General features: G+C 33.1%; 2 protein-coding genes across 5 annotated transcripts; one reads left to right on the plus strand and one right to left on the minus strand.

Annotated features, from left to right (window-relative positions):
* The first annotated feature begins 1,250 nt into the window (after window positions 1-1,250).
* On the plus strand, window positions 1,251-4,086 carry LOC108861972 (uncharacterized). 3 transcript variants are annotated; one of them, XM_018635975.2, is made up of 6 exons: window positions 1,251-1,661; window positions 2,003-2,278; window positions 2,739-2,853; window positions 2,926-3,158; window positions 3,251-3,514; window positions 3,592-4,086. In XM_018635975.2, the coding sequence occupies exons 2-4, from the start codon at window positions 2,062-2,064 to the stop codon at window positions 3,122-3,124; spliced, it is 531 nt and encodes a 176-aa protein (XP_018491477.1). In that variant the 5' UTR covers window positions 1,251-1,661; window positions 2,003-2,061; the 3' UTR covers window positions 3,125-3,158; window positions 3,251-3,514; window positions 3,592-4,086. The 3 variants fall into 3 exon arrangements, with proteins under 3 accessions (XP_018491477.1, XP_056866353.1, XP_018491478.1); XM_018635976.2 differs by having other exon boundaries at window positions 1,252-1,661; window positions 2,926-3,050; XM_057010373.1 differs by having other exon boundaries at window positions 2,926-3,514.
* A 3,832-nt stretch (window positions 4,087-7,918) lies between these two features.
* On the minus strand, window positions 7,919-9,471 carry LOC108837481 (cyanate hydratase). Of its 2 annotated transcripts, XM_018610521.2 has the most exons (4): window positions 9,095-9,437; window positions 8,948-9,019; window positions 8,224-8,332; window positions 7,919-8,141 (listed from the first exon to the last, which is right to left on the minus strand). In XM_018610521.2, the coding sequence occupies exons 1-4, from the start codon at window positions 9,367-9,369 to the stop codon at window positions 8,088-8,090; spliced, it is 510 nt and encodes a 169-aa protein (XP_018466023.2). In that variant the 5' UTR covers window positions 9,370-9,437; the 3' UTR covers window positions 7,919-8,087. The 2 variants fall into 2 exon arrangements, with proteins under 2 accessions (XP_018466023.2, XP_056866354.1); XM_057010374.1 differs by lacking the exon at window positions 8,948-9,019 and having other exon boundaries at window positions 9,095-9,471.
* Between the last annotated feature and the right edge of the window lie 2,169 nt (window positions 9,472-11,640).

The raw sequence follows: 11,640 nt of genomic DNA on the forward strand, positions 1-11,640 counted from the left end.
TTTATTGATTTTAGTAGAATGGTGATCATCTACTTCAAATTGGATGGGGATGTGGGTTTTGATTGGTAACATGATTTACACTTGATTTAGTTTGAGTTAGGGGTATAAATCAAAAATGTTACCAATCATGATTTAATTATAACTTTTTGATTTTGTGTTTGAGTTATATTGTGGTAAAGCTGAGTTATATTTTTGAGTTGTCTTCTTTGTAAAATCACTAAATCAAATCATAAACCAACATCAAGGAAAAAATGGTGTATTAGGACTTGAGTTAGTGTTTGATAATTCTGTTATTCCACGTTTCTTTTTTTTCTTAAACATTGAACAATTTTATCTAACGTTTTCCATGGTATTTGTATTAACTTTTGGTTAATTAATAACTATTTATTTGTTAGTCTCTTTATCAGCATTCTACGTCCATTCAAATTATTCAACAGAATTATTTTATAATTTAAATTACTAGTTATGTTTGTATATAAAGTTATATGTTTATATGACATTTTTTGCTATTACATATATAATACATATGTTTATGTATCTTTCATTAGTTTTAATGTAGTAGAGTTTAATTTTCTCTAATCTATTTTCGTTTTAAAATTTTGATATGGGCAATCATTTTAATTACTAATTTTTTATTTATATGAAATAATATCTACTACAATTTATATAAGGTTACCAATCAATTGTATTATTAGTAACTATAATTTTCAGAAAATATATATTGCAACTTATTTTTTGTCAAATTTTTATTATATACATATTTAAAACAAAAAATAGTTTTATTATTATTTATTTTAAATGGTATAATGTTTTATTTGTTTTTAAATAATTCATTATTTCTAAATTTATAGTTTAAGTATTTATAAAAATTATACTGCAACTTATACATCAAAAAAGTTATTAGTCATTAGTTTTAACTATATTATAACTCATATTTTTACTATAAACTTACCACATGAACTTACAGTTTTTACCACCTAATTTTTACTGCAAATTATATCGGATTACAGTACATACTGCAAATCAATACAATACTAAAAGGCAAATATAAGCATCAACTAGGCTATCCACCTCAGCAAATTTAATCCACCAATCAGAACATATTTTTCTTCCACGTCATACTTTAATAAAACACTGGACTTACGTTTGGGCTTCATACTTCATTTGTTATTTGCACAAATCGAATAATCATAGACCAAACCGAATGGGCTTAATTGTTTGCTTCACATAAGATTAGAAAAGTAGATACGACGATGCCGGATGAAACCAACATCATCTCCTCTATCACTTCGTCTTCTCGACTTCCATCCGATTGAAACCGAGCCACTCATTCACAATCAACACTCCACTTCGCTTCGCTCAATCAACATGTTCTTAATGATTTCGTTTCAACTCCTTCTTCTCCTGCTTCTTTATATACTGAACTTCTTTGTTTGTACAAACCTAAACCCTATCCGCTCTAATCTTAATTCATGGCGACGAAACCACATGGGAAATCCCCTGTCTCATCCGCTTCTGTTGAAGAAGTCATGTTCTTCAGAGATATCTCTCTAGGTCCCCAAGAAACTCAGCTGCGATTCCGTCTGATCCACTTCTGGGAGGCTTGGAACCCCGTGAAGAAAACGCTTATTGGCCTGGAGATGCTCCTCATCGACGAAAAGGTTATATGAAATCTTCAATTTATACTTTATTTTCAACTTATTTAGGTCATGGACGAAAAGGTAACATGAAAGCTTCGTAATTAATCCGTTTAGGGATTCATAATTTTGTAATTTATCTGTTTAGAGATTTGATGAATATAAGCAAGTTTAAGATTACTACCTCCAATGATCTGTTTGCTTTGCTTAAAAAAATGTTTGAAAAAAAACGTGTTTAGAAACAGAGATTTGATGAGTCGTGTTTACATGGAATCTTCGAAATTATGCAATTTTGTTCCCGCTTTGTCAATTTAAAACATTGTTCTCTTATTTATTTTGCTTTCGTCTTATGTTATTCTTCACAGGGAACTGTGATTCAAGGATTCATCTCGCCTGGACGTATTAATAAATATATTTGCATCAAATGAAACGAGGCTCAGTTTACAAACTCAACAACTTCTACGGATCGAAGAACAAAACTGTGTATCAGGTTTCTGATCATGCCGTTACCGTGTCTTTCTCATGGAACTCTGAACTCTCGGTTCTTGAGGACAGTACCACCCCTTTTGATGAAGACAGTTTCCGGTTTCATTCGTATGCAGAGTTCGAAGCTAACTGTGATCTCAAAGGAGACCTCTACGGTAAGCTCTCTAATTCCCACGTCATCTCTGATTTGCATTGCTTGATGATTGGATGTAGTTTAATCGTTTCTTTGAGCGTTTCTTGCTGCTTAGATGCAGAAATCACAGACTTCTTTAGTGTAAAGTAAATTCATGATTAGGTCTTAAATATTCTCTGTAGTTGAATATTCAAGAGTCCTTCGTTTGTCTGAATTATTCTCTGTATTAACTCTTTAAAGAGGGACATGTGGATGGACGTAGTTCAAGTTTTAAGAGCTTTTGGTTTGTCTAAATCATTCCCATACGAAATTCGGTTATGTAGTTTGTAGCGTTAGGTCACGTAACTTATTCCCTTTCGTCCTTGGATCATTTTGATCATAATAGAGTTGCGTAATATGTATGTGTTTCGACTCCATTTGGTGATAAATTAGTAGACTTCTTATCTTGGAGTCATGTAACTTATACTCCTATTTTGTAATAGACGTAGTTGGCCACATGAAGTTGGTTAATGGACAGAGTCTCATTGATCGCCCCGTCCTTGACGAAGTGGAGATTGCAAAGGCGAGGCATCTTCTGGTTCATGTGCAATCACATGAGTACGTATTTACTTTTCTCTTAGACACCACTCTCTGTATTTCTCTTAACCATTCAGTGTCGATATTTTGCAGTGGTCCAGTGATGAAGCTCTACCTTTGGGACCAGGCTGCAACAGACTTTTGCAAAAAATTCAAATCCTACGAGAACACCCCCACCGTCTTACTGGTCACGACCGTTAACACGAAGACTATAGGAGGTTCCCATTCCTCTCTTTATTATAGCTTACTTACAGTGATTCCTGAACAATATACAGAACATCCTGATTCCTGAATGCATAGAAAATATATTCTGAATAAGAAAAAAGGTCAGACTCATTAGACCTTTATAAATTATTTGAGACTTTCTGTTTTGATTTTCCTTTTGATTTGAGAAATTTGTTCTTACATTCTTCTGCAGTTGACAAGTTAGTTTACAAGGCTTTATGTAAGCACTAGATCAGCTTTCAGAGTTTCTTAAAAAAAGGCAGAAGATCATGTGTGATCGAGACTGGTGTACTCAAAGGCATTAATCTAAATACATCAAGCGAGCTGGGGAAAGGTTAATTCTTCGAGATGGCTGCATTCTTCGAGAAAATTTTAAAGATTCAGAATTTCAATGCAACTCCATGTTCTTTCGTATATTGCTCATGTGGTGACCTCATGAGAGCAGCCTTTTCTGCACGTATGTGTCCCAAAATCTTTTATATTTTTCTTTATGAATTAAGAACCTAAGCTAAAAACAAAATTTACTCTTTACAGGAAGAATACAGTCAGGGATGTACATGCAAATGGATACACATACGAGGAACCCATATCTACTGGTGAAATCAAAAGAAAAGTTGAACCCTGGATTGACAAGGCTCAACAGTTCAAAGCATCATACAATCAGAGAGGATGACGACCAGAGAAGAAAAGCCTTCTTATTGTTTACGTTAGAGATTCATGAGGGGACTTGCTCGAGCCTCAGGATAGAGTCATAGAGGGAAGCATTTCAGAGTCTCATGTGACTTTGTTCTCTGGAATTTGTATACAAACAGAAACAATACACTCATGAAGAAGAAGAATCAGCAACCTGGTAGGGACTTCTTACACGGTTTCAATATGGGCCGGAATTCATTCATATCAGTTGGTTTAAAGTGGTTTAGTGTACATGTAAATTAAGTTGGTTTAGTCCGGTTTAGATAATCTTATATATAGTTGTAAATAACAAACTTTACGGTTAACGAGATTGAATAATATCATCCTTTACATTTCTCTCTCGATGTTCTTCAATCTCTATTAATTCATTCCCTCTTGGATGGGACAGAGTAACCGGAAAAGAATAGATGATGGAATTTGTATATACCTGTCGGGTGGCCAGTTTCATCAAGAGCTCCACATACAATTCAGTAAAAGGTTTGATACATATTTCCTTTTTACAAAATAGCTTTTTAATTTTAAGGCTGACGAAAAAGTTTCATATTTTAAAAGACAAATACTATGAAATCCAAGCCAACCTAACGCATCATCTCAATTTTGAGAAAGTATTTTTACCACAAAAAAATCATCAAAAGATACACGTTTTCCGACCGACACTATGGTTGTGCAAGCCCACAATAAAATAAAAACAAGCAATAGTCTTTTTAAGATGTTCGAAATTTCTCTTGGACACAACAATTGGTGAAGGCATGAATAGTTTTGAAATTGTGTGTATTTAAAAGTTGGTGATATATGATGAATACGCTTTTCAAATACAACTTTTTACAACATGTTTGTTTTCAGTGGCAGAATCATATTTACAGTTACACTTTATTTATGGTAATTAGACAATAATTTAAAATCATCAAAGTCAAATTCAACAATATCAACAAAAGAGTAAAATATTTTCATATGTCTTACTCTTTTTTTTTTCGGCTAAAGATTTCATGTCTTACTCTTTTAGATATTTCGCAGTTTACCGGTTCAAATTATGTAGCATTATTAAAAAAAAATTTTTAATATGTAAGCTGGTTTAAAAATATTTATATTATATGTATGATATATGATATCAGATAAAATATAAAAATACATATTGTTCTATTAGATAAACCGGTTTCTGTTTTCAAATTGTCCGGTTTGGATGAACGGGGTTGTTGTTTGATATTTTTGTTAATTTTATTTATTTCCGAGTAGGAGCAACTTATTTAAACAATAGGGGATTTACATTATTAATCAATATATCTTATGCATCACCTAACATCTTTTCATCGACTTTTTACTTTATGTTTAAAATTCAATTATATTTACGGAACTAACAGTTATTTATTCTATTTTATTACATTAATCTATGAAAACTATTTATGCTATTCTTCTTTGACCTAAATAACTACAAAACAAAATAAAACACTACTATCATTAGCCATTGTCAAAACTACTATCATTAGTCATTTTCAAATGAATAAAAAAAAACATTTTGAATTCATTATAAAACAAAACATGTGAACCCGGATAAGTGTTGAATTGTTAAGTTTAAATAATAGTATATATACTTTTGTTGCTTATTTTGTTGAAGGAAGATGAGTTCAAATTTACCAAATTCAATAAATATACCAACTTGTGTTATGCAAAGACAATCAACAAAAGCCAAGGCCAAAGTTTAAAAAATGTCATCTTATATCGGCCTAAACATGTGTTCTCTCATGGTCAATTTTATGTCGTTCTCTCACGTGTTACAAGTAAAGCGGGATTAACGATCATTAAAGACAAAGATTCACACCAGCTCAAGATGAAAACATTGTCTACAAAAAGATCTGCAAAGGTCTTCTCCCCCACATATGTATTGTAATTTAAATTATAAGGGCGGGTATTTTTTTTTGTTTTTTCGATATAAAGATTGATAATTCTTCGTTTTAAATATATAAATTGTGACATGATCGAGTTTCAATTATGCGGGTTTGTTATAATGTGTACAGTATGACGAAATTTAAAATGCGTCACAACGATTTTATGTTTGTAATTAAGTTAAACAATGGTTTTATCCAGTGTTTTGAAATCCGACCGGGACCCGCAGTTGAATCGGAAAACTCGGTGACCCAAAATAAATTCTGATTGGGTTTTGTAAAAAACCCAAAATTTAAAAACCCGCAAAAACCCGCTCAAACCTACTAAAACCCAAAACCTGGTACCAGTTGAACCATCGATTGAACCAGTAGATAATTTTTTTTTAGTTGTATATCAAATGAAAATAAAAATATAAAAAATTAAGTTAAGTATTCTAAATGTTTATTAAACATAAAATATATACATATCCAAACTATTATTTTATGTTTTAAAGATATTTAGAAAGTAATAACTTTAGTTTTATATATTTTTATTTTATTTATTTTATTAGCTAATATATTATTATATAATAAAATTAATTCATTTATTAATATGCGGTTCACCCGCGGTTTACCTGTGGTTGACTCAATGACCCAGTAACCCGGTAAATCGTCTGGTTCAGTGTCCGGATCGGTTTTCAAAACATTGGTTTTATCCGAAATTCTTACTTGGGCTATTATATAATTTTAAAGATTTATAATTTATATAAAATATTGCTAAACATATAAATTGGCCAATAATATTTTTGATTAAGTCTTATCCTCGTGTAGTTACAAAATTTGAATCTCTAATATCAACTTATTAAAATTATTACAGACTTTAATTTGTGGTATTGATATTAAAAAGTTTATGGAATTTGAATTTGATTATATTAAAACATAACCCATTTAATTAGTTAGCAAGTCCATCTAAATATTGAAATAGGCCCATAAAATCGAAAGACACTAATGCCATTAATGAATTTTTTAGTTTGTTCATATCATTAAGGATATTTTTGGAAAACTTTACAACATTCATTAAGGACATAATTTGGGAATGATTCTGATCTAATGGTATTGATGCCTCGATTCCAACAATTTTAAAATGTTTTCTCATAAAAAAAACTTCAATAGACTTATAAAGCACAATGGGGCATCCACTTGAAAACTTACAAAGAGTTCTTATTCAGCTATATCAAGTATGTATCTTTAACCTCTCAGAGCAATTATTTCGTAATTATATTTAAATAAAGTTAACTAACTTAATTTTTATCCTTTTCAGGTTATTTTTATTATGGACCACGAGACTTTATTCTTCAGAATAATTAAACTATTTCTTACATTATTTACGTTACTATAAGCAATCCTTTTACTTTTTTTTTATTGGTTACATTCACTTAATAACTATTAGATTTCAAATAATTATGTGAAAATAGAATACTCCAGTCCCAAACAAAATCCAAAACTTATGATCTTAAACTTAACAATTTCAACACTTATCCGCGTTACGCGCGGAGATCGAATCTAGTCAACCTTAATACTACATGTCACCGGTCGGAGCCGTGATTCAATTCTTGAATAAAGCCTTTTACATCACACAATATATGATTTATGAGGTAATACCACAGCTTACTGCTGTCTAAGATTATTAACTTTCACTTTTTTAATTTTCTCGATATAGCAATAGAAGTCTATCGCTGTCATTCTAAACATATACACACACAAAGTGTGTACTTATTGATGTACTTATTAATAAGAACATCAGCAATTAAATGAGCTAATATCATTTTCGAGGACTATTACCTTCGAAATTATGTACAAGCAAACAATCAACTAACCCAAGAAACAAAACTATGCACATAATAAGAGCTAACAATGAATGGTGTATAGGAAAAAGTTTTGGCCCATAGAGAAGCTAGCCATGAAATGAATGCAGATTAACAACAATAAAAAAAAAAGCATGTAGAAAATGATCGTCTATAGTCCGTTGTTTCGTCTGCAATGGAACCAACAAACCATTTGCATGATAGGAACTAAGATGCTTCATCTGAATCTAGAAACGATGTGACAAATCGAATAAATAGACATTACCTACTTTTAGAAGTTACATGATCGTAATGCCACAAAAATAGAAATCACGAAAGCTCAGTTCAATCCACACGATTTGAACAGAATAGAGCAAATGATTTATACAGCTAAGATCTTTACTCAACCAGTGCTCAGCATGAATCAAAACTAAATTACACAATGTTGAGTAGGAAGATAAGAAAGGTTTCATAGTGTTTATTTTATTCAACCTGAAACAGCTTGAGGCTGGAGTTGCATAGAGTACAGATAAACAAACCCAATAAATCGTACAATGTTACAGTTTTAGACATAAGGCCTTCATGGATTGCTTCATACATTCATCTGAATCGTTTTATTCTTACATTTTACATATCATTCGCTTGTACTTCCCTTGAGGTTTAGCCTTGAGACCATATTCTCCGTCCTCTGCAACAAAAATGATACCCCAAAGTTATTCAAAACATTTTATGAATATACTAATAATATGGATTACAAAAGAAACACTAACCTGTTCGGAATGAGAAAGATACTTCCCATCAAGTGTCACGACAACGCGGTTATTACCATCCACTCCTTTAACTTTGTCCACGGAGCAATAGAAGTCTATCGCCGACATGCTGATACACACACAACAATGTAACAAAATGTTCAGCTATAACAAAAACCACTAACAGAGAATTCAAAGGTTTCTTGGTGGATGGATCATTCTGCAACAGCTCTTTTTGGTCTCTATACACTACTTCTTTAAGAATAAGAAAAAAAAAAACAGCAATCTTATTCGTTTAGAGGATACTGCTAAACAAATATTACCTTCTCAATTGTTCACAAGGTAACTCAAAAAACATAGTAAGAAGCAGCAGTGGCCAATAGAACAAAGTTTTGGCTCATGGAGAAGCAAAAAATGGACCAAACGTGAATGAAGAGAAACAAAAAGAGACTGTGAAAAATTGCCTTATAGCTCTATTAGCAAACAGTTCATATGCTGCATCTAGATACTAGATACATAATCTGCATGAAGAAAAGGACGGACCTTGTAACACGGTCTAGTTCTTGTTCCAAAAAAGTGTGAAACAATAAGTTTCACTTCAATCCTCAGAATATGAACCAAAGAAACAGAGAAAATGATTCTATACTACATCATGATCCTTATGAGCGACCATAATGACTCAGACTTTACATACTAAGATTTATTCCATTCACAACAACACCAAGCAAGGATAGTTTGAACTCACATGCCATCGCCAAAATCTTCATTGATAATCTCTTTTATACTCTCACCGAAATGCATCACTGCTTCATTCAACCTATAAAGAAAAAGCCCAGATACTAATTAACTTCGTGGCAGAGGATATAATAAAGAATACAAAAAAGAAAAATACCTGTAGACGGTAGGTTCTTGGATAAGGTTTGGATCATATGATCTCCACGGAGGAGACACCATGGCAGCGATTAGTTCGTCGGTCAGGGCAGGCAAAGCTTCACGGAGCTTTGGGACTGTGTCGGGTTTGAGCTGGGCTTGGCGACGGAGCAGCTGAGCCACGTAGACGTTGGTGAGACCTGTCTCCTCCGCTAATTGGCTGTAAGTCTTGCCGGAGGCTGACTTCACGGTGAGAAGTCGGTTTGTAACGCTCTGCTTCGTCGCCGCCGCTTCCATTTTCTTTTTGACCAAACAAGTGGAGGGATGAGTAATCACTTTTGTCTTCTTAACTTCCCTTCTCTGTCTTATCAATTAGGCATATCCGGTTCTTAACCGATCGACAGGTTTACAAACAAAATTCAATTATCGGTTTGGTTCGCGAAGGTCGATTAGTTTGATTTTGTAACCAGAAACCAAACTAAAGTTATATTTTTTTTACCAGAAAAAAAAGAAGGATCCGCAACAAGTCTGGTGAGTGTTTAAAGGGAGGAAAGGACTAGAATGCATTCTGCAATTCTGGTTTGAAACACCAATGTAAACATTTTACAGGTGTGGCAAAGGAGTAGAGTTTTTTTTTTTCAAACTAAAGATACATTTAAAGTTCAAAAATAAAAGAAAAAACTAAAGATACATTTAATGTAAAAAAGTCTTTTATGAATAAAAGTTAACATTCATTCGAAACAAAAGGAAAAATTAAATAGAAACTAGAGTAAAGAAAATTTAATCACTCAAAATTAATCAAATTTATCTGAATTTAATTAAATTTAATTATAATATAACTAAAACCTATGTTATTTGATGTATTTCGATTTTTTATAAACTGAATTAACAAAAGGTTAAATAGGAGTATCAGTTCAGTTTATTAACACTTTTTATAAATCAAAATAGCCAAAAACAAAATAAACTGAATTTCCAGATTTATTATCGATAGCAATCAATCTTTTTTTAAACAATAGAAAGTAGCATAATATCCAAAATTATCACTCTTTGAAATTGGAGTTGAATATATTTTTTCTTTTGATAAAAATATTATATTATTACCCTTTTAAGTTTATGACAGAAGATACACAGATAACTATTAGCAGTATGCAAAAATTAAACTAAACACAAAATCAAACCAAAAATAAAAGGCATAAGATTAAACCGGGTGAAAACCAATCCCAAACTAGCAACAAGCCCACACAGAACGGATGACTTTCGGACTATCTCGATAACCGGACAACAGAAAAGACGACCACATCGCAAGATAGGAGACGATATGGAACTGGGGCAATCCTATATCTCCCATTACATCGCAAGACAGCATAGTTGTTAAGTCAGCTCACCTCCACTGAAGAAGAGAAATCTAGTGTCCTTGTATCGAGCAAGAAGGCGGATTCAGTGAAGCACCATATCCGAAACTATGCATAGGACCTGAAGAAGAAACTGTGAAATACAGAGAAAAAATATGAACTTTGATGTTGTTTTATTATCTCAAAGGCACAGCTTCACCTATGGTGATTACAAGATATATATAACGATCTTAGGAACAATCTAGATCTCTTCTCAACCTTATTAACACAGCTGTTACACTACTTTTTACTTATCGCACCAGCTTGACAAGATTATCTCAAAAAAGTCTGGGAGGAGCGTGCCTTGCTTTGCTGTACATCCAGCTTGAGTATAAGTCTTCTTGGGCTTCACTATATCAGCTGTAATGTGGGCCTCGTGTGTGACTTGGTGGTGGGGGCAACACCAACACCAAGTTTGCTTGTCAACTCTTCAAACGTTCTTCTCGGTAATTATTTTGTGAAGATATCAGCCATTTGAAGTGTTGCTGGAATGTGCTGTATCTCAATCAAGCCCAATGCCACCTGCTCCCTAATATAGTGATAATTCGTGTCAAAATGCTTGGATCTCTTGTGCATTGCCGGATTTGTACTTGAGTAAACTACTGACAGATTATCAAATAGAAGCATTGTCGACTGAGGCTGTTGTACACCAATGTCACGAAGCAAAAATGATATCCATGTTATCTCCTGTGCAGTTGCACCAAGAGCTCTATACTGCGCTTCTGTAGACGACCTAGACACCATCAGTTGCCTTATTGCTGACCATGCTAAGATGTTTGGACCAAGCAGAGTTCAGAACCCTGTTGTAGACCTTCTAGTCTCCTTACATCATACCCAGTCGCTGTCACATTAAGCTGAGAGTTTCAGAGCTGCATCCTTTCGAAGATGAAGATCCAAGCTTACAGTACCTTTAATATACTGCAAGATCCTTTTGAGGAAGCCAAAGTCTGCATTGGTGGGAGCGTCCATCCTTTGACAAACAAAATTCACTGCATATTGGATATCTGGTCTTGTGATTGTAAGGTACTGCAGCTTCCCTGCAACACTTCTGAAATAAGTTAGCTCAGCAAAGAGAGCAGATTCATCATACTCTGGTCTCAGCGGAAGAGGTGTAGCAACAGGGTTACATTCACTCATTGTAGAATTTCCTTTGCATAGCTTGTTTGATGTAAAAACA

This window comes from Raphanus sativus, chromosome 5 (assembly GCF_000801105.2).
Source record: "Raphanus sativus cultivar WK10039 chromosome 5, ASM80110v3, whole genome shotgun sequence".
Lineage (NCBI taxonomy): Eukaryota > Viridiplantae > Streptophyta > Magnoliopsida > Brassicales > Brassicaceae > Raphanus > Raphanus sativus.

Excerpts from the sequence above, each read along its gene's own strand:
- LOC108861972 (XM_057010373.1), top strand. The coding sequence starts at position 2,062 with ATGAAACGAGGCTCAGTTTACAAACTCAACAACTTCTACGGATCGAAG. Across the intron at positions 2,279-2,738 it reads TCTCAAAGGAGACCTCTACG|ACGTAGTTGGCCACATGAAG; the intron begins GTAAGCTCTCTA and ends ATTTTGTAATAG. Across the intron at positions 2,854-2,925 it reads GTTCATGTGCAATCACATGA|TGGTCCAGTGATGAAGCTCT; the intron begins GTACGTATTTAC and ends GATATTTTGCAG.
- LOC108837481 (XM_018610521.2), bottom strand. The coding sequence starts at position 9,369 with ATGGAAGCGGCGGCGACGAAGCAGAGCGTTACAAACCGACTTCTCACC. Across the intron at positions 9,020-9,094 it reads CAAGAACCTACCGTCTACAG|GTTGAATGAAGCAGTGATGC; the intron begins GTATTTTTCTTT and ends TTTTCTTTATAG. Across the intron at positions 8,333-8,947 it reads GAAGATTTTGGCGATGGCAT|CATGTCGGCGATAGACTTCT; the intron begins GTGAGTTCAAAC and ends TGTGTGTATCAG.